The 23,088-nt window shown below is 41.9% G+C and overlaps 1 protein-coding gene across 1 annotated transcript in view; it reads left to right on the plus strand.

Moving 5' to 3' along the window:
* pex14 (peroxisomal biogenesis factor 14) overlaps positions 1-23,088 on the plus strand; it is a 127,769-nt gene that overhangs the window by 90,752 nt on the left and 13,929 nt on the right. The window contains exons 6-7 of the mRNA XM_084184396.1: positions 800-902; positions 20,557-20,654. Coding sequence (XP_084040522.1) covers positions 800-902; positions 20,557-20,654 — 201 coding nt within the window. The remainder of the gene's footprint in view (positions 1-799; positions 903-20,556; positions 20,655-23,088) is intronic.

Consider the following 23,088-nt stretch of genomic DNA (forward strand, 5'->3'; position numbering starts at 1 on the left):
TATATTTTTGTTCAGTGTATTTCAGTATCACTGGTCTAGAGGCCCATTAACATGTGCAGAGTTCAACTACACACATGTTTCTAGGGTCGTGTTCGTTCGCCAAATTGAATAAAACCGACTGAAACAGGGAGGGACTAGCTAGACTTGTTCAATAATTTTCATTGTTTGTTGCAAAACGTTTTGTAACGTTGTGTAGTCTAATAATGAAGCCAACCTATGATTGTCATTGACACACTCTCATCTGGGCCACATCTGGGCCACATTCACATTGGATCACAAAGATTTGTCTAAACTAGCAATGACATACAAATGCTATCACTCGATTCAATCATGTCTTTCAATATTAAAACAGTGGTGACAAATTCATATTCTGGGTTTAGCATTTTCTGTCACTTTGTCAGATGTTACCTCCTCTCCCCTCAGTATCATTTTCCACACCAATAGTTAAATTTCCTTAACCAGTCTGCAGTAAAAAAAATTGTGTTGGTTCCTTTTTTCAGATGCCCTAGAATCTACAACATTGACCTTTAGACAGTTTAGGCCACACTGTGATAACATAAAACATTGCCTTTGTCCATCCAGAGTTGAAACTGCTTAACAATGCCCCCCCCCCCCCCCCTCCCGCCTCTCAATCTGTGTAACGAATGGCTCCCTATATAGTGCACTACTTTTGTCCAGAGCCCCCCGGGCCCTGGTCAAAAGTACTGCGCTATATAGGGAATAGGGTTCCATTTAGAACACACCCTTTCTCTCCCTTCCTGGCAAGAAGTGTAATAGCATGTCATGTTTTTAATTGCAGAAATACATCCTTCCCCTCATTATGGGCAGCAAAGAGGACAAGAAGCATCTGCAGAGGATCGAGAGCAACATCGCCGAGATGAGTGGCACGCTGACACAGACAGGTGAAGATTAATATCTTCATCACTTCTCCCTCCCTCCTTAACATTTTCCGTCATTTATCTGTCGGCAAAATCGCCGCCGCGTGTTTTTAACAAATGACTCTGCTGTCATTTTGCTTTAATTTGAAATTGCTTGTTTACTGTCAGGCTCGGCCTCAATTAATTACGTTTAGCTGAAAAGCTCTTAACCTCAGAATATTAATGAGGGGTTGGGAAATGACAACTTTTTTATTTTTTTATTTTTTTGTCACTCCCTACCACACTTCTTCCCTCCTTCCCACCCACTCTCTTTCTCTCTCTACACCTCTGTCTCTCCCTCTGTCTCCCTCCTCTCTCTCTCTCTCTCTCTCTCTCTCTCTCTCTCTCTCTCCCTCTCCCTCTCTCGGTGGCGAGAAAGTTCATTTTAATTTTGCACTGGGAAGTGTGACGCGTGGCGGCTGGTCTCAGCGCAGGGCCTAGTGATTAAGTGTGCAGTGACAGGTGCGTCTCCCATGTCGGACAGGTGAGGATTCTCAACCTGGCTGTCAGAAACTGAGTGTGAGAGTGAGAGAACGTTGGGGGGAGGAAAGAAAGAGAGATATGCATCCCTCGCTCGGCGTCAGTGTAATTAAACATGGTGGGAAGAAGCGTGAATGAGGGACACCTCAGAGAGCAACTTTTGTCTTATTAGCGTAGCGTTGTTCAACTCTGGGCAGTTTTTTTCACCCTCTCTTTTAATTTGAGCGAGATGGATCTCTTGGTTTGAGACAGAAGAGTTGATCACACTTAGTGAAATAGTCCCGTAAGAGTATTCGGTGGAATCATGAGAAGAGGAGGTACTGATGAATCAAACGCATAGTAGAAGCCATACCCACACAGGGCATAAGTATGTTGAACCAACCTTCTATCAACCTCATCTGTAATTTATTTTCAACATACTGACATTGAACATCAATGGATTCTTTGGTTGAAAAAACGCAAGTAGTCACGTACATTTTCAACCACAAATCAACGACAGGATTTCAAGGGTTGGTTTATTTTAAGTAGGGTTCACGTCTGTTGACAATTCAATTAACCCTTTACCAGGGCTCTACAGTGCAACTATTTTACTCACATATTCGCCTAAAACGAAAAAGTAAACTGTAAACTGAAATAAAATAATTACAAAACCATTAAAGGTACACTCAGCGAGATGACGTTGCCACAAGCATCACCACAGATGTTGGCCGTGTGTTTAAATAAGACTTAATTTTAGTTTACTCAAACAGACCCCATTTAAATGGAAACAAGCACTCGTTAAGATCAGGTTTGGTCAATTAGTGGGAACGTTACTGTTTTCTTGTGTTTGTTATGGAAAGTTTTCTTAATGTTCTGAGAAACCTGCAGAAAACATTATGCTGAAATACTGAAATTCCCACAGAAAAACGTACTTAACGTTCTCTGAACATTCTGAGAACTTGACTTTAAATAGAACCATGAGGAATGCTGTAGAAAAAGTTATGCTGAAATACTGAAATTCCCACCTATGAAATACAGTGCATTCGGAAAGTATTCAGACCCCTTGACTTTTTCCACATTTCAATACAGCCTTACTCTAAAATGGATTTAAAAAATAATAATTTTCTCATCACACAATACCCCATAATTACAAAGCAAAAACAGGTTTTTAGAAATGTTTGCAAATGTATTAAAAATAAAAAACAGATATCACATTTACATACACTACAGGTCAAAGGTTTTAGAACACCTACTGATTCAAGGGTTTTTCTTTATTTTTACTATTTTCTACATTGTAGAATAACAGTGAAGACATCAAAACTATGAAATGACACATATGGAATTATGTAGTAACCAACAAAGTGTTAAAAAACTCAAAGTATATTTGAGATTCTTCAAATAGCCACCCTTTGCCTTGATGACTATTTTGTGCACTCTTGGCATTCTCTCAACCAGCTTCATGAGGTAGTCACCTGGAATGCATTTCAATTAACAGGTGTGCCTTCTTAAAAGTTAATTTGTGGAATTTCTTTCCTTAATGCGTTTGAGCCAATCAGTTGTGTTGTGACAAGGTAGGGGGGGTATACAGAAGATAGCCCGATTTGGTAAAAGACCAAGTCCATATTATGGCAAGAACAGCTCAAATAAGCAAAGAGAAACGACAGTCCATCATTACTTTAAGACATGAAGGTCAGTCAATACGGAACATTTCAAATTTCAAGAACTTTGAACGTTTCTTCAAGTGCAGTCGCAAAAACCATCAAGCGCTATGATGAAACTGGCTCTCATGAGGACCACCACAGGAATGGAAGACCCAGAGTTACCTCTGCTGCAGAGGATAAGTTCATTAGAGTTACCAGCCTCAGAAATTTGCAGCCCAAATAAATGCTTCACAGAGTTCAAATAACAGACACATCTCAACATCAACTGTTCAGAGGAGACTGTGTGAATCAGGGCTTCATGGTAGAATTGCTGCAAAGAAACCACTACTAAAGGACACCAATAAAAAGAAGAGACTTGCTTGGGCCAAGAAACACGAGCAATGGACATTAGACCAGTGGAAATGTGTCCAAATTTGAGATTTTTGGTTCCAACCACCGTGTCTTTGTGAGACGTGGTGTGGGTGAACGGATTATCTCTGCATGTGTATTTCCCACCGTAAAGCATGGAGGAGGAGGTGTTTTGGTGTGGGGGTACTTTGCTGGTGACACTGTCTGTGATTTATTTAGAATTCAAGGCACACTTAAAAAGCATGGCTACCACAGCATTCTGCAGCGATACGCCATCCCATCTGGTTTGGGCTTAGTGGGACTATCATTTGTTTTTCAACAGGACAATGACCCAACACACCTTCAGGCTGTGTAAGGACTATTTTACCAAGAAGGAGGGTGATGGAGTGCTGCATCAGATGACCTGGCCTCCACAATCCCCTGACCTCAACCAAATTGAGATGGTTTAGGATGAGTCGGACCGCAGAGTGAAGGAAATGCAGCCAACAAGTGCTCAGCAAGTAAGGAACCTGTCTGTTGGCCCTGCATTAAAGAACATAATTGGTTAAAGAAAATTGTGATAAATAAAAAAGTATACCAGTTTCATTTAAGGACCAAAGGATTGACAGCCGTTCCATATAGATTGCAAAATAGGTGGGAAGAGATTTTTGACGTACCGATTCCATGGCATAGTGTTTGTATGAACTGATGCGCAAAACGACGCCGGATTCAAAACTTAGAATTTTTCAAGTTAAATTATTATATAAAAGTCTTGCTACCAATATAATGCAATAGAACCAATACAATCTTCCCAGCTCTGCAGATGTTGCTGCGAAGAGACAGAATCATTAGATCATTTGTTTTGGTACTGTCCATTTGTAGCTTGTTTATGGACACAGGTCCAGGAATGGCTATATATATATATATACAGTGGGGGGAAATGTGTGTATATATATACAGTGGGGGGAAATAGTATTTATTCAGCCACCAATTGTGCAAGTTCTCCCACTTAAAAAGATGAGAGAGGCCTGTAATTTTCATCATAGGTACACGTCAACTATGACCGACAAAATTAGATTTTTTTTCTCCAGAAATCACATTGTAGGATTTTTTATGAATTTGTTTGCAAATTATGGTGGAAAATAAGTATTTGGTCACCTACAAACAAGCAAGAATTTTGGCTCTCACAGACCTGTAACTTCTTCTTTAAGAGGATCCTCTGTCCTCCACTCGTTACCTGTATTAATGGCACCTGTTTGACCTTGTTATCAGTATAAAAGACACCTGTCCACAACTTCAAACAGTCACACTCCAAACTCCACTATGGCCAAGACCAAAGAGCTGTCAAAGGACACCAGAAACAAAATTGTAGACCTGCACCAGGCTGGGAAGACTGAATCTGCAATAGGTAAGCAGCTTGGTTTGAAGAAATCAACTGTGGGAGCAATTATTAGGAAATGGAAGACATACAAGACCACTGATAACCTCCCTCGATCTGGGGCCCACACAAGATCTCACCCCGTGGGGTCAAAATGATCACAAGAACGGTGAGCAAAAATCCCAGAACCACACGGGGGGACCTAGTGAATGACCTGCAGAGAGCTGGGACCAAAGTAACAAAGCCTACCATCAGTAACACACTATGCCGCCAGGGACTCAAATCCTGCAGTGCGAGACGTGTCCCCCTGCTTAAGCCAGTACATGTCCAGGCCCGTCTGAAGTTTGCTAGAGTGCATTTGGATGATCCAGAAGAGGATTGGGAGAATGTCATATGGTCAGATGAAACCAAAATACAACTTTTTGGTAAAAACTCAACTCGTCGTGTTTGGAGGACAAAGAATGCTGAGTTGCATCCAAAGAACACCATACCTACTGTGAAGCATGGGGGTGGAAACATCATGCTTTGGGGCTGTTTTTCTGCAAAGGGACCAGGACGACTGATCCGTGTAAAGGAAAGAATGAATGGGGCCATGTATCGTGAGATTTTGAGTAAAAACCTCCTTCCATCAGCAAGGGCATTGAAGATGAAAAGTGGCTGGGTCTTTCAGCATGACAATGATCCCAAACACACCGCCTGGGCAACGAAGGAGTGGCTTCATAAGAAGCATTTCAAGGTCCTGGAGTGGCCTAGCCAGTCTCCAGATCTCAACCCCATAGAAAATCTTTGGAGGGAGTTGAAAGTCCGTGTTGCCCAGCGACAGCCCCAAAACATCACTGCTCTAGAGGAGATCTGCATGGAGGAATGGGCCAAAATACCAGCAACAGTGTTTGAAAACCTTGTGAAGACTTACAGAAAACGTTTGACCTGTGTCATTGCCAACAAAGGGTATATAACAAAGTATTGAGAAACTTTTGTTATTGACCAAATACTTATTTTCCACCATCATTTGCAAATAAATTCATTAAAAATCCTACAATGTGATTTTCTGGATTTTCTTTCCTCATTTTGTCTGTCATAGTTGATGTGTACTTATGATGAAAATTACAGGCCTCTCTCATCTTTTTAAGTGGGAGAACTTGCACAATTGGTGGCTGACTAAATACTTTTTTCCCCCACTGTGTATATATATATATGTATATGTGTGTATGTGTATATATATATGTGTGTATATATATATATATATGTGTATATATATGTGTGTGTATATATATATATATGTGTGTGTGTGTGTGTGTGTGTGTGTGTGTGTGTGTGTGTGTGTGTGTGTGTGTGTGTGTGTGTGTGTGTGTGTGTATATGTATACATACATACACAGTTGAAGTCGGAAGTTTACATACACCTTAGCCAAATACATTTAAAGTCAGTTTTTCACAATTCCTGACATTTAATCCTAGTAAAAATTCCCTGTCTTAGGTCAGTTAGGATGACCACTTTACTTTAAGAATGTGACACGTCAGAATAATAGTAGAGAGAATGATTTATTTCAGCTTTTATTTCTTTCATCACATTCCCAGTGGGTCAGAAGTTTACATACACTCAATTAGTATTTGGTAGCATTGCCTTTAAATTGTTTAACTTGGGTCAAACGTTTCGGGTAGCCTTCCACAAGCTTCCCACAATAAGTTGGGTGAATTTTGCCCCATTCCTCCTGACAGAGCTGGTGTAAAGGAGTCAGGTTTTAGGCCTCCTTGCTCGCACACACTTTTTCAGTTCTGCCCACAGATTTTCTATAGGATTGAGGTCAGGGCTTTGTGATGGCCACTCCAATACCTTGACTTTGTTGTCCTTAAGCCATTTTGCCACAACTTTGGAAGTATGCTTGAGGTCATTGTCCATTTGGAAGACCCATTTGCGACCAAGCTTTAACTTCCTGACTGATGTCTTGAGATGTTGCTTCAATATATCCACATAATTTTCCTTCCTCATGATGCCATCTATTTTGTGAAGTGCACCAGTCCCTCCTGTAGCAAAGCACCCCCACAGCATGATGCTGCCACCCCCGTGCTTCACGGTTGGGATGGTGTTCTTCGGCTTGCAAGCGTTCCCCTTTTTCCTCCAAACATTACAGGGGTCATTATGGCCAAACAGTTCTATTTTTGTTTCATCAGACCAGAGGACATTTCTCCAAAAAGTACTATCTTTGTCCCCATGTGCAGTTGCAAACCCTAGTCTGGCTTTTTCATGGCAGTTTTGGAGCAGTGGCTTCTTCCTTGCTCAGCGGCCTTTCAGGTTATGTCGATATAGGACTCGTTTTACTGTGTATATAGATACTTTTGTACCTGTGTCCTCCAGCATCTTCACAAGGTCCTTTGCTGTTGTTCTGGGATTGATTTGCACTTTTCGCACCAAAGTATGTTTATCTCTAGGAGACAGAACGTGTCTCCTTCCTCAGTGGTATGACGGCTGTGTGGTCCCATGGTGTTTATACTTGCATACTATTGTTCGTACAGATGAACGTGGTACCTTCAGGCGTTTGGAAATTGCTCCCAAGGATGACCAGACTTGTGGAGGTCTACAATTTTTGGGGGCTGATTCCTTTTGATTTTCCCATGATGTCAAGCAAAGAGGCGTTGAGTTTGAAGATTGGCCTTGAAATACATCCACAGGTACACCTCCAATTGACTCAAATTGTGTAAATTAGCCTATCAGAAGCTTCTAAAGCCATGACATAATTTTCTGGAATTTTCCAAACTGTTTAAAGGCACAGTCAACTTAGTGTATGTAAACTTCTGACCCACTGGAATTGTGATACAGTGAATTATAAGTGAAATAATCTGTCTGTAAACAATTGTTGGAAAAATAACTTGTGTCATGCACAAAGTAAATGTCCTAACCGACTTGCCAAAACTATAGTTTGTTAACAAGAAATTTGTGGAGTGGTTGAAAAACAAATTTTAATGACTCCAACCTAAGTGTATGTAAACTTCCGACTTCATCTGTATATATTTATATATATAGGTCCTCAACTGGCAGCTTCATTAAATAGTACCCGCAAAACACCAACAATGAAGCTGCCAGTTGAGGACCTGTTTCTCAAACTAGACACTAATGTATTTGTCCTCTTGCTCAGTTGTGCAACGGGGCCTCCCACTCTTCTTTCTATTCTGGTTAGAGCCAGTTTGCGCTGTTCTGTGAAGGGAGCAGTACACAGCGTTGTACGAGATCTTCAGTTTCTTGGCAATTTCTCGCATGGAATAGCCTTCATTTCTCAGAACAAGAATAGACTGACGAGTTTCAGAAGAAAGTTGTTTGTTTCTGGACATTTTGAGCCTGTAATCGAATCCACAACTGCTGATGCTCCAGATTTTCAACTAGTTTCAAGAAGGGCAGTTTTATTGCTTCTTTAATCAGCACAACAGTTTTCAGCTGTGCTAACATAATTGCAAAAGGGTTTTCTAATGATCAATTAGCCTTTTAAAATGATAAACTTGGATTAGCAAACACAACGTGCCATTGGAACACAGGACTGATGGTTGCTGATAATGGGCCTCTGTACGCCTATGTCGATATTCCATAAAAAATCAGCCGTTTCCAGCTACAATAGCCATTTACAACATGAACAATGTCTACACTGTATTTCTGATCAATTTGATGTTATTTTAATGGACAAAAAAATTGCTTTGCTTTCGAAAACCAGGAAATTTCTAAGTGACCCCAAAGTTCTGATCAGTAGTGTATACAGTGAGAGAAGAAAGTATTTGATCCCCTGCTGATTTTGTACGTTTGCCCACTGACAAAGACATGGTCAGTCTATAATTTTAATGGTAGGTTTATTTGAACAGTGAGAGACAGAGAATAACAACAAAAAAATCCAGAAAAACGCATGTCAAAAATGTTATAAAGTGATTTGCATTTTAATGAGGGAAATAAGTATTTGACCCCTCTGCAAAACATGACTTAGTACTTGGTGGCAAAACACTTGTTGGCAGTCACAGAGGTCAGACGTTTCTTGTAGTTGGCCACCAGGTTTGCACACATCTCAGGAGGGATTTTGTCCCACTCCTCTTTGCAGATCTTCTCCAAGTAATTAAGGTTTCGAGGCTGACGTTTGGCAACTCGAACCTTAAGCTCCCTCCACAGATTTTCTATGGGATTAAGGTCTGGAAACTGGCTAGGCAACTCCAGGACCTTAATGTGCTTCTTCTTGAGCCACTCCTTTGTTGCCTTGGCCGTGTGTTTTGGGTCATTGTCATGCTGGAATACCCATCCACTATCCATTTTCAATGCCCTGGCTGAGGGAAGGAGGTTCTCACCCAAGATTTGATGGTACATGGCCCCGTCCATCATCCCTTTGATGTGGTGAAGTTGTCCTGTCCCCTTAGCAGAAAAACACCCCCAAAGCATAATGTTTCCCATGGTGGAAAGTTTGGAATCTGATTGATTGATTGCTTCTGTGGACAGGTGTCTTTTATACAGGTAATAAGGTGAGATTAGGAGCACTCCCTTTAAGAGTGTGCTCCTAATCTCAGCTCGTTACCTGTATAAAAGACACCTGGGAGCCAGAAATCTTTCTGATTGAGAGGGGGTCAAATACTTATTTCCCTCATTAAAATGCAAATCAATTTATAGCATTTTTGACATGCGTTTTACTGGATTTTGTTGTTGTTATTCTGTCTCTCACTGTTCAAATAAACCTACCATTAAAATTATAGACTGATCATTTCTTTGTAAGTGGGCAAACGTACAAAATCAGCAGGGGATCAAATACTTTTTTCCCTCTCTTTATATACAGTGGGGAGAACAAGTATTTGATACACTGCCGATTTTGCTGGTTTTCCTACTTCCAAAGCATGTAGAGGTCTGGCATTTTTATCATAGGTACACTTCAACTGTGAGAAACGGAATCTAAAACAAAAATCCAGAAAATCACATTGTGTGATTTTTAAGTAATTAATTTGCATTTTATTGCATGACATAAGTATTTGATCACCTACCAACCAGTAAGAATTCCGGCTCTCACAGACCTGTTAGTTTTTCTTTAAGAAGCCCTCCTGTTCTCCACTCATTACCTGTATTAACTACACCTGTTTGAACTCGTTACCTGTATAAAAGACACCTGTCCACACACTCAATCAAACAGACTCCAACCTCTCCACAATGGCCAAGACCAGAGAGCTGTGTAAGAACATCAGGGATAAAATTGTAGACCTGCACAAGGCTGGGATGGGCTACAGGACAATAGGCAAGCAGCTTGGTGAGAAGGCAACAACAATTGGCGCAATTATTAGAAAATGGAAGAAGTTCAAGATGACGGTCAATCACCCTCGGTCTGGGGCTCCATGCAAGATCTCACCTCATGGGGCATCAATGATCATGAGGAAGGTGAGGGATCAGCCCAGAACTACACGGCAGGACATGGTCAATGACCTGAAGAGAGCTGGGACCACAGTCTCAAAGAAAACCATTAGTGACACACTACGCCGTCATGGATTAAAATCCTGCAGCGAACGCAAGGTCCCCCTGCTCAAGCCAGCGCATGTCCAGGCCCGTCTGAAGTTTGCCAATGACCATCTGGATGATTCAGAGGAGGAATGGGAGAAGGTCATGTGGTCTGATGAGACAAAAATAGAGCTTTTTGGTCTAAACTCCACTCGCCGTGTTTGGAGGAAGAAGAAGAATGAGTACAACCCCAAGAACACCATCCCAACCATGAAGCATGGAGGTGGAAACATCATTCTTTGGGGATGCTTTTCTGCAAAGGGGACAGGACGACTGCACCGTATTGAGGGGAGGATGGATGGGGCCATGTATCGCGAGATCTTGGCCAACAACCTCCTTTCCTCAGTAAGAGCATTGAAGATGGGTCGTGGCTGGGTCTTCCATCATGACAACGACCCGAAACACACAGCCAGGGCAACTAAGGAGTGGCTCCATAATAAGCATCTCAAGGTCCTGGAGTGGCCTAGCCAGTCTCCAGACCTGAACCCAATAGAACATCTTTGGAGGGAGCTGAAAGTCCGTATTGCCCAGCGACAGCCCCGAAACCTGAAGGATCTGGAGAAGGTCTGTATGGAGGAGTGGGCCAAAATCCCTGCTGCAGTGTGTGCAAACCTGGTCAAGACCTACAGGAAACGTATGATCTGTGTAATTGCAAACAAAGGTTTCTGTACCAAATATTAAGTTCTGCTTTTCTGATGTATCAAATACTTATGTCATGCAATAAAATGGAAATTAATTACATAAAAATCATACAATGTGATTTTCTGGATTTTTGTTTTAGATTCCATCTCTCACAGTTGAAGTGTACCTATGATAAAAATTACAGACCTTTACATGCTTTGTAAGTAGGAAAACCTGCAAAATTGGCAGTGTATCAAATACTTGTTCTCCCCACTGTATTTGCTAGAAAAAAAACATTTGGGGGATTGGATGTGATGCAGACAATTACATTGATGGAAGTTACAATCTATCTGCAATATTAAAGCTGATCTACCCCCTAAAAAAATAAATTTAAAAAAGTGCTCAGCATATGTGGAATCTCCTTCAAGACTGTAGGAAAATCATTCCAGGTGAAGCTGATTGAGAGAGTGCCAAGAGTGTGCAAAGCTGTCATCAAGGCAAAGGGTGGCTATTTGAAGAATCTCAAATATAAAATATGTTTTGAATTGTTTAACATGTTTTTGGTTACTACATGATTCCATATGTGTTATTTCATAGTTTTGTTGTCTTCACTATTATTCTACAATGTAGAAAATAGTAAGAATAAAGAACAACCCTTGAATGAGTAGGTTTTTAAAAACTTTTGACCGGTAGTGTAAGTATTCAGACCCTTTACTAAGTACTTTGTTGAAGCACCTTTGGCAGCGATTACAGCCTCGAGTCTTCTTGGGTATGACGCTACAAGCTTGGCACACCTGTATTTGAGGAGTTTCTCCCATTCTTCTCTGCAGATCCTCTCAAGCTCTGTCAGGTTGGATGGGGAGTGTCGCTGCACAGCTATTTTCAGGTCTCTCCAGAGATGGTTGTTCGGGTTCAAGTCCGGGCTCTGGCTGGGCCACTCAAGTACATTCAGAGTCTTGTTCCGAAGCATTTACATTTACATTTTACATTTTAGTCATTTAGCAGACGCTCTTATCCAGAGCGACTTACATTATTTTTAATTAATAATCAATCATACCCTGTGGGAATCGAACCCACAACCCTGGCATTGCAAACGCCATGCTCTACCAACTGAGCTACCTCCCTGCCGGCCATTCCCTCCCCTACCCTGGACGACGCTGGCTGGAAGCCACTCCTGCTTTGTCTTGGCTGTGTGCTTAGGGTCGTTGTCCTGTTGGAAGGTGAACCTTTGTCCCAGTCTGAGGTCCTGAGCGCTCTGGAGCAGGTTTTCATCAAGGATCTCTCTCTACTTTAATCCGTTCATCTTTCCCTCGATCCTGATTAGTCTCCCAGTCCCTGCCACTGAAAAATATCCCCACAGCATGATGCTGCCACCACCATGCTTCATCGTAGGATTGGTGCCAGGTTTCCTCCAGACGTGACACTTGGCATTCAGGCCAAAGAGTTCAATCTTGGTTTCATCAGACCAGAGATTCTTGTTTGTCATGGTCTGAGAGTCCTTTAGGTGCCTTTTGGCAAACTCCAAGCGGCTTTCATGTGCCTTTTACTGAGGAGTGGCTTCCTTCTAGCCACTCTACCATAAACGCCTGATTGGTGGAGTGCTGCAGAGTTGTCCTTCTGGAAGGTTCTCCAATCTCCACAGAGGAACTCTGGAGCTCTGTCAGAGTGTCCATCGGGTTCTTGGTCACCTACCTGACCAAGGCCCTTCTCCCCCGATTGCTCAGTTTGGCCGGGCGGCTAGCTCTAGGAAGAGTGTGGGTGGTTCCAAACTTCTTCCATTTAAGAATGATGGAGGCCACTGTGTTATTGGGGACCTTCAATGCTGCAGACATTTTTTGCTAGCCTTCCACAGATCTGTGCCTCAACACAATGTTGTCTCGGCGCTCTACGAACAATTCCTTCAACCTCATGGCTTGGTTTTTGCTCTGACATGCACTGTCAACTGTGGGACCTTATATAGACAGGTGTGTGCCTTTCCACATCATGTCCAATCAATTGAATTTACCACAGGTGGACTCCAATCAAGTTGTAGAAACATCTCAAGGATGATCAATGGAAACAGGATGCACCTGAGCTCAATTTCGAGTCTCTTAGCAAAAGGTCTGAATACTTATGTAAATAAGGTATTTTTTTATTATTATTTTTTAAACATTTGCAAAAATGTCTAAAAACCTGTTTTCGCTTCGTCATTATGGGTTATTGTGTGTAGATTGATGAGAAAAAAATGTTTTTAATTCATTCTAGAATCAGGCTGTAACGTAACAAAATGTGGAAAAAGTCAGGGGATCTGAATACTTTCCAAATGCACTGTATATGTTTCTCACAACATTGTGCTAGCTGGGTATCCTGCACAAAATAACCATAAGACAACCACGCTCTCAACAAGCTCTAAGAAAATAATGGTTCTCAGAACATTATGTGCTAACTGGGATTTTGTACATTGTACAATCAGTTAGTGAGAGAGCTTCAAATATCACATGTACACTACATGGCCAAAAGTATATGGACACCTGCTCATCGAACATCTCATTCCAAAATCATGGGCATTAATATGGAGTTGGTCCCCCCTTTGCTGCTAGAACAGCCTCCACTCTTCTGGGAAGGCTTTCCACTAGATGTTGAAACACTGCTACGGGGACTTGCTTCCATTCAGCCACGAGCATAAGTGAGGTCAGGCACTGATGTTGGGCGATTTGGCCTGGCTCGCAGTTGGCATTCTATTTCATCCCAAAGGTGTTCGATAGGGTTGAGGTCAGGGCTCTGTTCAGGACAGTCAAGTTCTTCCACATCGATCTTGACTAACCATTTCTGTATGGACCTCGCTTTGTGCACGGGGCATTGTCATGCTGAAACAGGCAAGGGCCTTCCCTAAACTGTTGCCACGAAGTTGGAAGCACAGAGTCGTCTAGAATGTCATTGTATGCTGTAGCGTTAAGATTTCCCTTTACTGGAACTAAGAGGCCTAGCCCAAACCATGAAACAGCCCCAGACCATTATTCCTCCCCCACCAACCTTTACAGTTTGCACTATGCATTGGGGCAGGTAGCGTTCTCCTGGCATCCGCCAAACCCAGATTCATCCATCAGACTGCCAGATGGTGAAGTGTGATTCATCACTCCAGTGCTCCAGAGTCCAATGGCGGGAGGCTTTACACCACTCCAGCTGACGCTTGGCATTACTCATGGTGATCTTAGGCTTATGTGCAGCTGCTCGGCCATGGAAACCCATTTCATGAAGCTCCCGATGAACCATTCTTGTCCTGACGTTGCTTCCAGAGGCAGTTTGGAACCTCGGTAGTGAGTGTTGCACCCGAGGACAGACAATTTTTACGCGCGTCAGCACTCCCGGTCCCATTCTGTGAGCTTGTGTGGCCTACCACTTCACGGCTGAGCCGTTGTTGCTCCTAGACGTTTCCACTTCCCAATAACGGCACTTACAGTGGACCGGGGCAGCTCTAGCAGGGCAGAAATTTGACGAACTGACTTGTTGGAAAGGTGGCATCCTATGACGGTGCCTTGTTGAAAGTAACGGGTGTGGCTGAAATAGCCAAATCCACTAATTTTGAAGGGGTGTCCATGTATCGTGTATTTCTATATATCCACTGTACACATAAATCGTGGCAAATCGCTTCGGGACAAGTCTCTGAATTTTCTTGAGTGGCCCAGCCAGAGCCCGGACTTGAACCCGATCGAACATCTCTGGAGAGACCTGAAAATACCTGTTCAGCTCCCCATCCAACCTGACAGAGCTTGAGAGGATCTGCAGAGAAGAATGGGAGAAACTCCCCAAATACAGGTGTGCCAAGCTTGTAGCGTCATACCCAAGAAGACTCGAGGCTGTAATCGCTGCCAAAGGTGCTTCAACAAAGTACTGAGTAAAGGGTCACTTTTTTTTATTGATATATTTGCAAAAAATTCTAAAAACCTGTTTTTGCTTTGTCATTATTGGAGATTGTGTGTAGATTGATGAGGCGAGGGGGGAAAAAAACAATTTAATCCATTTTAGAATAAGGCTGTAATATAACAAAATGTGGAAAAAGTGAAGCGGTTTGAATACTTTCCGAATGCACTGTAGGTGCAATTCTGACAATTTTAATCCCCAGAATGCAACACACTTTGAAAGGCGGTGGTCACCGACTTGACAAAAGTGATCCTCTTGAATGCGCCTATTGAGAAGAATACAATGCAATACTTTTCTCTCACACAGTCACACACTGTATCTGTGCACAGGTGCGCTTCACACTGTTACAAATGTGGTAGCTACGGGACCAAAACAGCAGAGTAGTTTAGCCTCGCGCTTCCAAGCACCTGGTTGTTTCGGAAATTGACCCACACTACTACTGTCAACTCACTGAGTCTACTTTTAAACCCAACATAACCTATGACCTGACCCTTCACCTTGGCAAGAAGTGACATCCCCAAAAACATAAAAACTGTACATGAATGGCTCCTAGCTTCCCACGCATAAGCTACTTACTGTCCCGAACAATAACACTAAAACTGTAGCTAAATAATATAAAACTAAATATATATTTTTTTAAATAAAACTTAAACTAAATAACTAAAACAGTGTATCTGAAAACGAACTGAAACTAAACTGAATTTCAAATAGAAATCTTAAAACTAATAGAAAAACACCAACTTTAACAACCTTGCTGCTGACATGCAATTTGGATTGTATTAACAGTGGAATAATTAACAATAGTTTTTGAGTAGACTATCCCTTTAATTTTCTAAACGCCAGTCCTGCAGCAACGGTACATTGTTAATATGACAAACTCTTCTCGCAGGGTGACGCCAATCAGCAAGTTAGTTTGCAATCATCTAACAATAACCTATGTAGTGAAATATACAGTATAGGTTCATTTCTGAAAATATGCCCGTCAGTGCAATTATATCCACTTTATAACATGTTTTAAACTGTGCTGCAGCACACTGAAAAATGTGAATCATCCCAACTATACTGAACAAAAATATATACGCAACATGTAAAGTGTTGGTCCCATGTTTCGTGAGCTGAAATGAAAGATCCCAGACATTTTCAATATGCACAAAAAGCTTATTTCTCTCATATTTTGTGCACTAATTTGTTTACAGCCTTGTTAGTGAGCATTTCTCCTTTGCCAAGATAATCCATCCACCTGACAGGTGTGGCATATCAAGAAGCTGATTAAACAGCATGATCATTACACAGGTGCACCTTGTGCTGGGGACAATAAAAGGCCACTCAAAAATTTGTGGTTTTGTCACACAACACAATGCCACAGATGTCTTCAGTTTTGAGAGTGTGTGCAATTGGCATGCTGACTGCAGGAATGTCCACCAGAGCTGTTGCCAGATAATTGAATGTCTATTTCTCTACCATAAGCCACCTCCAACGTTGTTTTAGAGAATTTGGCAGTACGTCCAACCGGCCTCACAACTGCAGACCACGTGTAACCACTCCAGCCCAGGACATCCACGTCCGGCTTCTTCACCTGCGGGATCGTCTGAGACCAGCCACCCAGACAGTTGATGAAACTGAGGAGTATTTCTGTCTGTAATAAAGCCCTTTTGTGGGGAAAATCTCATTCTGATTGGCTGGGCCTGGCTCTCCAGTGGGTGGGCCTGGCTCCCAATTGGGTGGGCCTATGCCCTCCCAGGCCCAGCCATGGCTGCGCCCCTGCCCAGTCATGTGAAATCCATAGGTTAGGGCCTAATGAATTTATTTCAATTGACTCATTTCCTTATATGAACTTTAACTCAGTACAATCTTTGAAATTGTTGCATTCATATTTTTGTTCAGTATATATCATCCCATCAAACAAACTGTATTACATACAGACAAGGAATGAACGTGAATGGAAATGTGCTCATACTGTCAGTTTGATCGGATCTTACCATTCTATTGTGTTTTGGGAAAGGTGGATAGCTGGCGGCCGGGTGCGTGTCGATTGTATGAGATTGCGTGCAAGGTGTGCCTCCCGCAATCTGATTAACAAATGAGTTATTTTATTGTCATTTTGGCCCCAGCTATGCAAACACATTTACTCCGTATGGCATAAGTCCTGTTTTGTTTATTGTTAAAGAACCGATTCCGTGATAAGAGTCCCTTGTAGTCCGTAGGGAGCTGATATTCTGGACCTTAAGCCCTCTCATGGAAAACCCACTGTCGTTTCCCTCAGTCACCACGGCAAACTAATTTGCTGTGACTGCAGTAGCCAAGCTGCTATTGTAGTTAATGACTGTTGCAGTTAACAGTTGGGGAGAGGGTTTGCAATTACACTGAGAGTCTCCCCCCCCCCCCCCCCCCCCTCCCTTTTTCTCCTCACAACGCTGAGTAATAGCGTCCGACTGCCTGGCTGCCAATTGCTTGAACCCCTTTTGTTAAAGTTCATGTATTGCTCTAGTGCCGGGCGCAATGAAGTGATGTATCCTTTTGAATACAACTGCATTACTCTCTTCGCCCAGAGTAGGGCCTTGACTCCCATTATGATTTCCCTACAACTTCACACGGACAATTAATGAATGGGTCTTGGAAGCACTTCAGCACACACAGCCTGTAATGGAATTGTGCGGTTGTTTGGCCCTCTTTGTCAGTGGGAACCATATTGGTGACCAGCTGGCCATTAAAGGCGGAGACAGGCCTGGACATATGTAGTGTACATTATATGGAGGTATTTACTGAATAATTTACTGAATACACAATGTCGGCCTCTTCGGCAGCAGCTGCGAGCCCCTGCTCTGTCTCTCAAATTCACGCTCTTGCACCAGCTACAAAGTCTCCTTCTGATGATTCAAGCCAGCCAAAGTCATTGACCTCATTATTCTTGGCTTCATATCTGTGATAGCGAGGGGTAACAATACACAGTGGCCAACAACTGGATGGACTAAAATGGTGGCATGCAAGATCTGCTCAAGCAGTTTACTCTTTGCGCCTCAGTCTCAATTATCATTTTGAAAGTGTGGTCTTAGTGGCTAGCGACATCACTCCAACATCTGGAATTGTCGATGTATTGCGGTGTCGTCGCAGTAGCCATTTACAGTAATGAGCATTGGGCAACTAAATGTGCGGTTTACACACCCTGAAGTCACTAGCACTTTTTTTGTCGGGGGAGACAAGGTTGTGGGCTCTGGAAAATTGACCCAGTCAACCTTAGGGTTGCAAACTTTCCTAAAAAAATCCAGAAATAGGTTTTCCAAAATAATGGTTTGAGGATTCCAGATTTCCTGCTTATTCCCACTTTATTCCGGGAATTTTTCAACCATAATTTTTCAACCGTAGTCTCCCACAACCTGAAACAATATTATACACTATGTATTAGGACAGTGAAGCTAAAATGAATACATTTGGCTCTATACTCCAGCATTTTGGATTTGTGATCAAATGTTTCATATGAGGCAACAGTACTGAATGTCCCCTTTTATTTGAGGGTATTTCCATACATATCTGTTTTAACGTTTAGAAATGAAAGCACTTTATGTATCTTTTGAAGAAGTCGTAAGTATTTGGACAAATTCATGTATAGTGTATTAAAGTAACCAAAGGGGTAGTATTTGTTGCATATTCCTAGCATGCAATGATGACTACATCAAGCTGTGGTCCTCTGTAGCTCAGCTGGTAGAGCACGGCGCTTGTAACGCCAAGGTAGTGGGTTCGATCCCCGGGACCACCCATACACAAAAAAAAAAAAATGTATGCACGCATGACTGTAAGTCGCTTTGGATAAAAGCGTCTGCTAAATGGCATATTATTATTATTATTATTATAAGCTTGTGACTCTCTACAAACTTGTTTGATGCATTTGCAGTTTGCTTTAGTTGTGTTTTGGATTATGTTTTGCCCAATAGGAACTGAGTGGTGAATAATGTATTGTGTCATTTTGGAGTCACTTTTATTGTAAATAAGAATAGAAGATGTTTCTGAACACTTCTACATTAATGTGGATGCTACCATGATTACTGATTTACCCCCACAATCATGAAGAAAGATCATACCCCCCCACCCCAAAAAAAATAAAGAAAAGTGCTAACCTCATACCATTACCAATAACAGGGAAGGTTAACAGTTTGGGGCCATATGATCTTTGTGCCTCTATACATTTCTCACTCATCATTATTCATGATTCATTCATGGTTATTCCTAATCATGGTAGTATCCACATTATTGCAGTGTTCTGAAACAGTTCAGAAACATCTTATATTCTTATTTACAATAAAAGTGACTCCAAAATGACACACTACATTATTCACCATTCAGTTCCTATTAGGCAAAACATAATCCGAAACAAACCAAAACCAACTGCAACTGCAAGTTTGTAAAGTCACAAGCTTGATGTAGTCATTGCGTGCAATGAATATGGGACCAAATACAAAACTTTTGACTACTTTAATACACTATAAGTGAATTTGTCCAAGTACTAATGACTTCTTCAAATGGGGGGGAGTAGATACATACAGTGCTTTTATTTCTAAACAATGTATGAAAACACCCTCAAATAAAAGGGGACATTCTGTACTGTCTCCTCATATGAAACATTTGATCTCATCCAAAATGCTGGAGTATAGAGTGAAATGTAAACATTTTAGCTTCACTGTCCAAATAAATACGGAGGGGAGTGTATGTTAGGGGAGAGTATGTTAGGGGAGAGTATGTTAGGGGAGAGTATGTTAGGGGAGTGTATGTTAGGGGAGTGTATGCTAGGGGAGAGTATGTTAGGGGAGAGTATGTTAGGGGAGAGTATGTTAGGGGAGAGTATGTTAAGGGAGAGTATGTTAGGGGAGAGTATGTTAGGGGAGTGTATGTTAGGGGAGTGTATGTTAGGTGTCCCAAAGTTCTCGCCTCATGTCTTAACAGGGTCCCATTTTCCTCAACCTGACGCATGTGTCAAACTGATGCTCATAGCTCAGCACTGGCACAGTGGTGTCTGTCCAGTCTTGCACTGTAGGCAAGCTTTTAACCATTCGCTTACAACAACCTCAAGTGTAGGCAGCTACAATATCTGTTGATGTTAATGCAATTAGGCTTGATTTAACACTTAGCACGACAGTGATTTATATGAATGTTTATTGTCTTTCGGTAATATAATCAGTCGGTGAAACTTAATGTATTGTTTGGTAATACACGTGCGACTGGAAAGCAAGGGGCCAACAAACTGGGGCTCGTGTTATTTGAAATCATACACCCTCTTCTTACACCAACACTCGAAATAATTCAATCTTCAAAGTCAATGAGAAAAGAGCAATATTTATTGGGATTAGGCGGGACATTTTGTCTGGCAGCCTCCACCCAAATGAGGCATTTTTCCCCCTTTGTTGATCGTTTGAGGATTTAAGATGCATTTGAAGCCAGTGTCTGCATGGATAATGGAAGGTTAGAGACTGTTATTTGATTTAAGTTCAGACACCAGAGATTAATATCTTTATTTTACACGTCAAAAATATTCCGAAGCATCTATGACTGAAAGGCTGAGGCCAATTTGACTGGTTATTGGATATCATTATAAATATCAAGGGGTCAACTTTAATAAATGACTTAGGCCTATACTTTTTATTTTTTGTGTTGTTTTTACAGATATGTATTTGAGTTGGACTTCTCTGGACTAACTTAACTGAAAGTAAAAATGTTCCTCTACTTTATGCTTCCTCTAAATTAAGCTTTAGTATCAGCTGACATCCAGCGGTTGAAGTGTGCTTGTTGTCTCTGTTTGCAGTGACCCAGCTCCAGCAGACCCTGGCTACAGTACAGGAGCTCCTGGTCCAGCAGCAGCAGAACATACAGAACTTGTCTCAGGAGCTATCTACCTCTGAGGTACGACATCATCAGACTTTCATACACACACTCACACACATATGCTTAATCGCACCTGTCTCTCAGGCTACTGGTGCTGTACCCACTAGTCTGGCTCAAACCTGGGTCAAATACGTAGATCAAATACTTTAGATGTATTTGAGTGGTGCTTGATTTTTTTATGGGACAATTTCATTGGTTCTGTTTTACTGTGAAAGCTAAATCAAACGCAATACAAGTATTTGAAAGTGTTTGACTTAGTATTTGAAACAAGTCTGGTCTGGCTACAGCCAGTGGTAAAAAGTACTTTGGTAAAAAGACGTAGAACACACTCCACCTGTCTGCTGTTTTCAGTGGAGAGGTCAGGGTTTTGTTCATAAGCCAAATGAAAGAACGCACTGAAGCAGGGAGGGACTACTTTGTTTTGGATGGCGAAACATTGAAAATATTTTCCGATGCATAGCCTAATGAATATGACCCAAGACAGAGGTCCAGGGATAAGCATGGGGGATCGGTCCACCTCAAAATCTAATTTTATAGGGCCTCCCAAGTGGCACAGCGGTCTAAGGCGTCACTACAGACCCGGGTTCGATCCCAGGCTGTGTCACAACCGGCCGTGACCGGGAGTCCCATAGGGCGGCGCACAATTGGCCCAGCGTCGTCCGGGTTAGGGGAGGGTTTGGCCGGGGGGCTTTACTTGGCTCATCGCGCTCTAGCGCCTCCTTGTGGCGGGCCGAGCGCCTGCAGGCTGACTTCGGTCGTCAGTTGAACAGTGTTTCCTCCAACACACTGGTGCAGCTGGCTTCCGGGTTAAGCGGGCGGGTGTTAAGAAGCGCGGTTTGGCGGGTCATGTTTCGGAGGACGCATGACTCGACCTTGCCTATCCCGAGCCAGTTGGGGAGTTGCAGCGATGAGACAAGATCGAAATTGGGGAGAAAAAGGGGCTAATATATATAAATACATCTAATTTTATTTGTCACATGCTTTGTAAACAACCGGTGTAGACTAACAGTGAAACAACAACAAAAAAGCACAAGAAAGAGGATTTCGACACCCTCCATCTAGGGATGGGCATTTGACATTATTTCACTATTCAAATAATATCATGACATTTTTTTCTGATATTTAGATAGTTTTTTTTATTATTTAGACTTTCAGCTCTCTTGACCAATCAGAATGACTCAAATGCACATAGCAGTTGTAAACAGCGGACAGGCTGCTTTTCTCCTTAGTGTTTGGCTAAAAGCAAAAGTGAAAGAGAAGTCTGATTCTATTACAGGAAAGGTTTTCTGATGAGTGTTTTGCATTGCTCTGTGTCAAGTCTTGTGGAAACTCGGTTAGGTGCACACCTGTAATTGCTATTTGAAGCGGAAAAAATAGCATACCGATGTCAGGGAAGACTGGAGGGCTAAATGCACAGCAGTAGCTCAACACGTTCTAAAGACTACATTCAAAAGTTTGTTTTATTAAATTAAGTCAAATGTCATGGTATATCCTTGTAAGTAACAATGTCACAATGATAATTTAATTTATAACAAAGCTTTTCAATTGTCAAAATAGGCTTACAACTCACTCAAGTAATTGAATAATAACGGCCGTTTGGATATCTGGATAGATCCGTGCCCATCCCTACCACCATCTCAGATTTTGCTAAAATCGTTAGAAACATCAGATTAGCATTCCTGAAACATTTATTTAGTTGAAATATAATTAGATCTGAGAAAATTCAGCTAATTGATTGAACAAAAAATGTCTATATTAATTGATTGGATTCATATAATCTTCAATAAATATAGTACCTAACATCTGATTTGGACCATAATTCTTCCTAACAATGAGTATCGTATGAGGAATCAATTAAAATGATCAAAACCCACCCACGGATCCCCCACGCCAATCCCAACCCAACAACCAGTATACAGTATTAGTTTTCTATGTCTCACAAGTAGTATGGCGCTGCGGCTTGGAGTATTGCTTCTTCGTCCTATGTAATGTATTCCCTGTGAATCTGGTGATGTTTTTTTTCTCTCGCTTTTATAGAGAAATAAGCCTTTGAAGTTGCTTGCATTCTTTTCCATAAATTAATGGGAATGTACCAAGTTTTGCCCACGAGATGCCGCTGTTCCTGCTACTGCCACACCCTTTTGTCAATGTTGCTGGTCTCTTGTCTTTAAAACCAATAACTTTTGCTCATGATGAAAATAAATTGTGTGGCCAGTCCTCCATGAAAGCAATTCAGTTTGTCATCTCATCAGTGATGTCGCTCTTGCTGCTGGTGACTCTCAGATCCACCTCTATGCAGACGACACCATTTTGTATACATTTAGCCCTTCATTGGACACTGTGTTAACAAACCTCCAAACGAGCTTCAATGCCATACAACACTCCTTCCGTAGCCTCCAACTGCTCTTAAACGCTAGTAAAACTAAATGCATGCTCTTCAATCGTACGCTGC

Source organism: Coregonus lavaretus, assembly GCF_964263955.1.
Source record: "Coregonus lavaretus genome assembly, chromosome: 20".
Lineage (NCBI taxonomy): Eukaryota > Metazoa > Chordata > Actinopteri > Salmoniformes > Salmonidae > Coregonus > Coregonus lavaretus.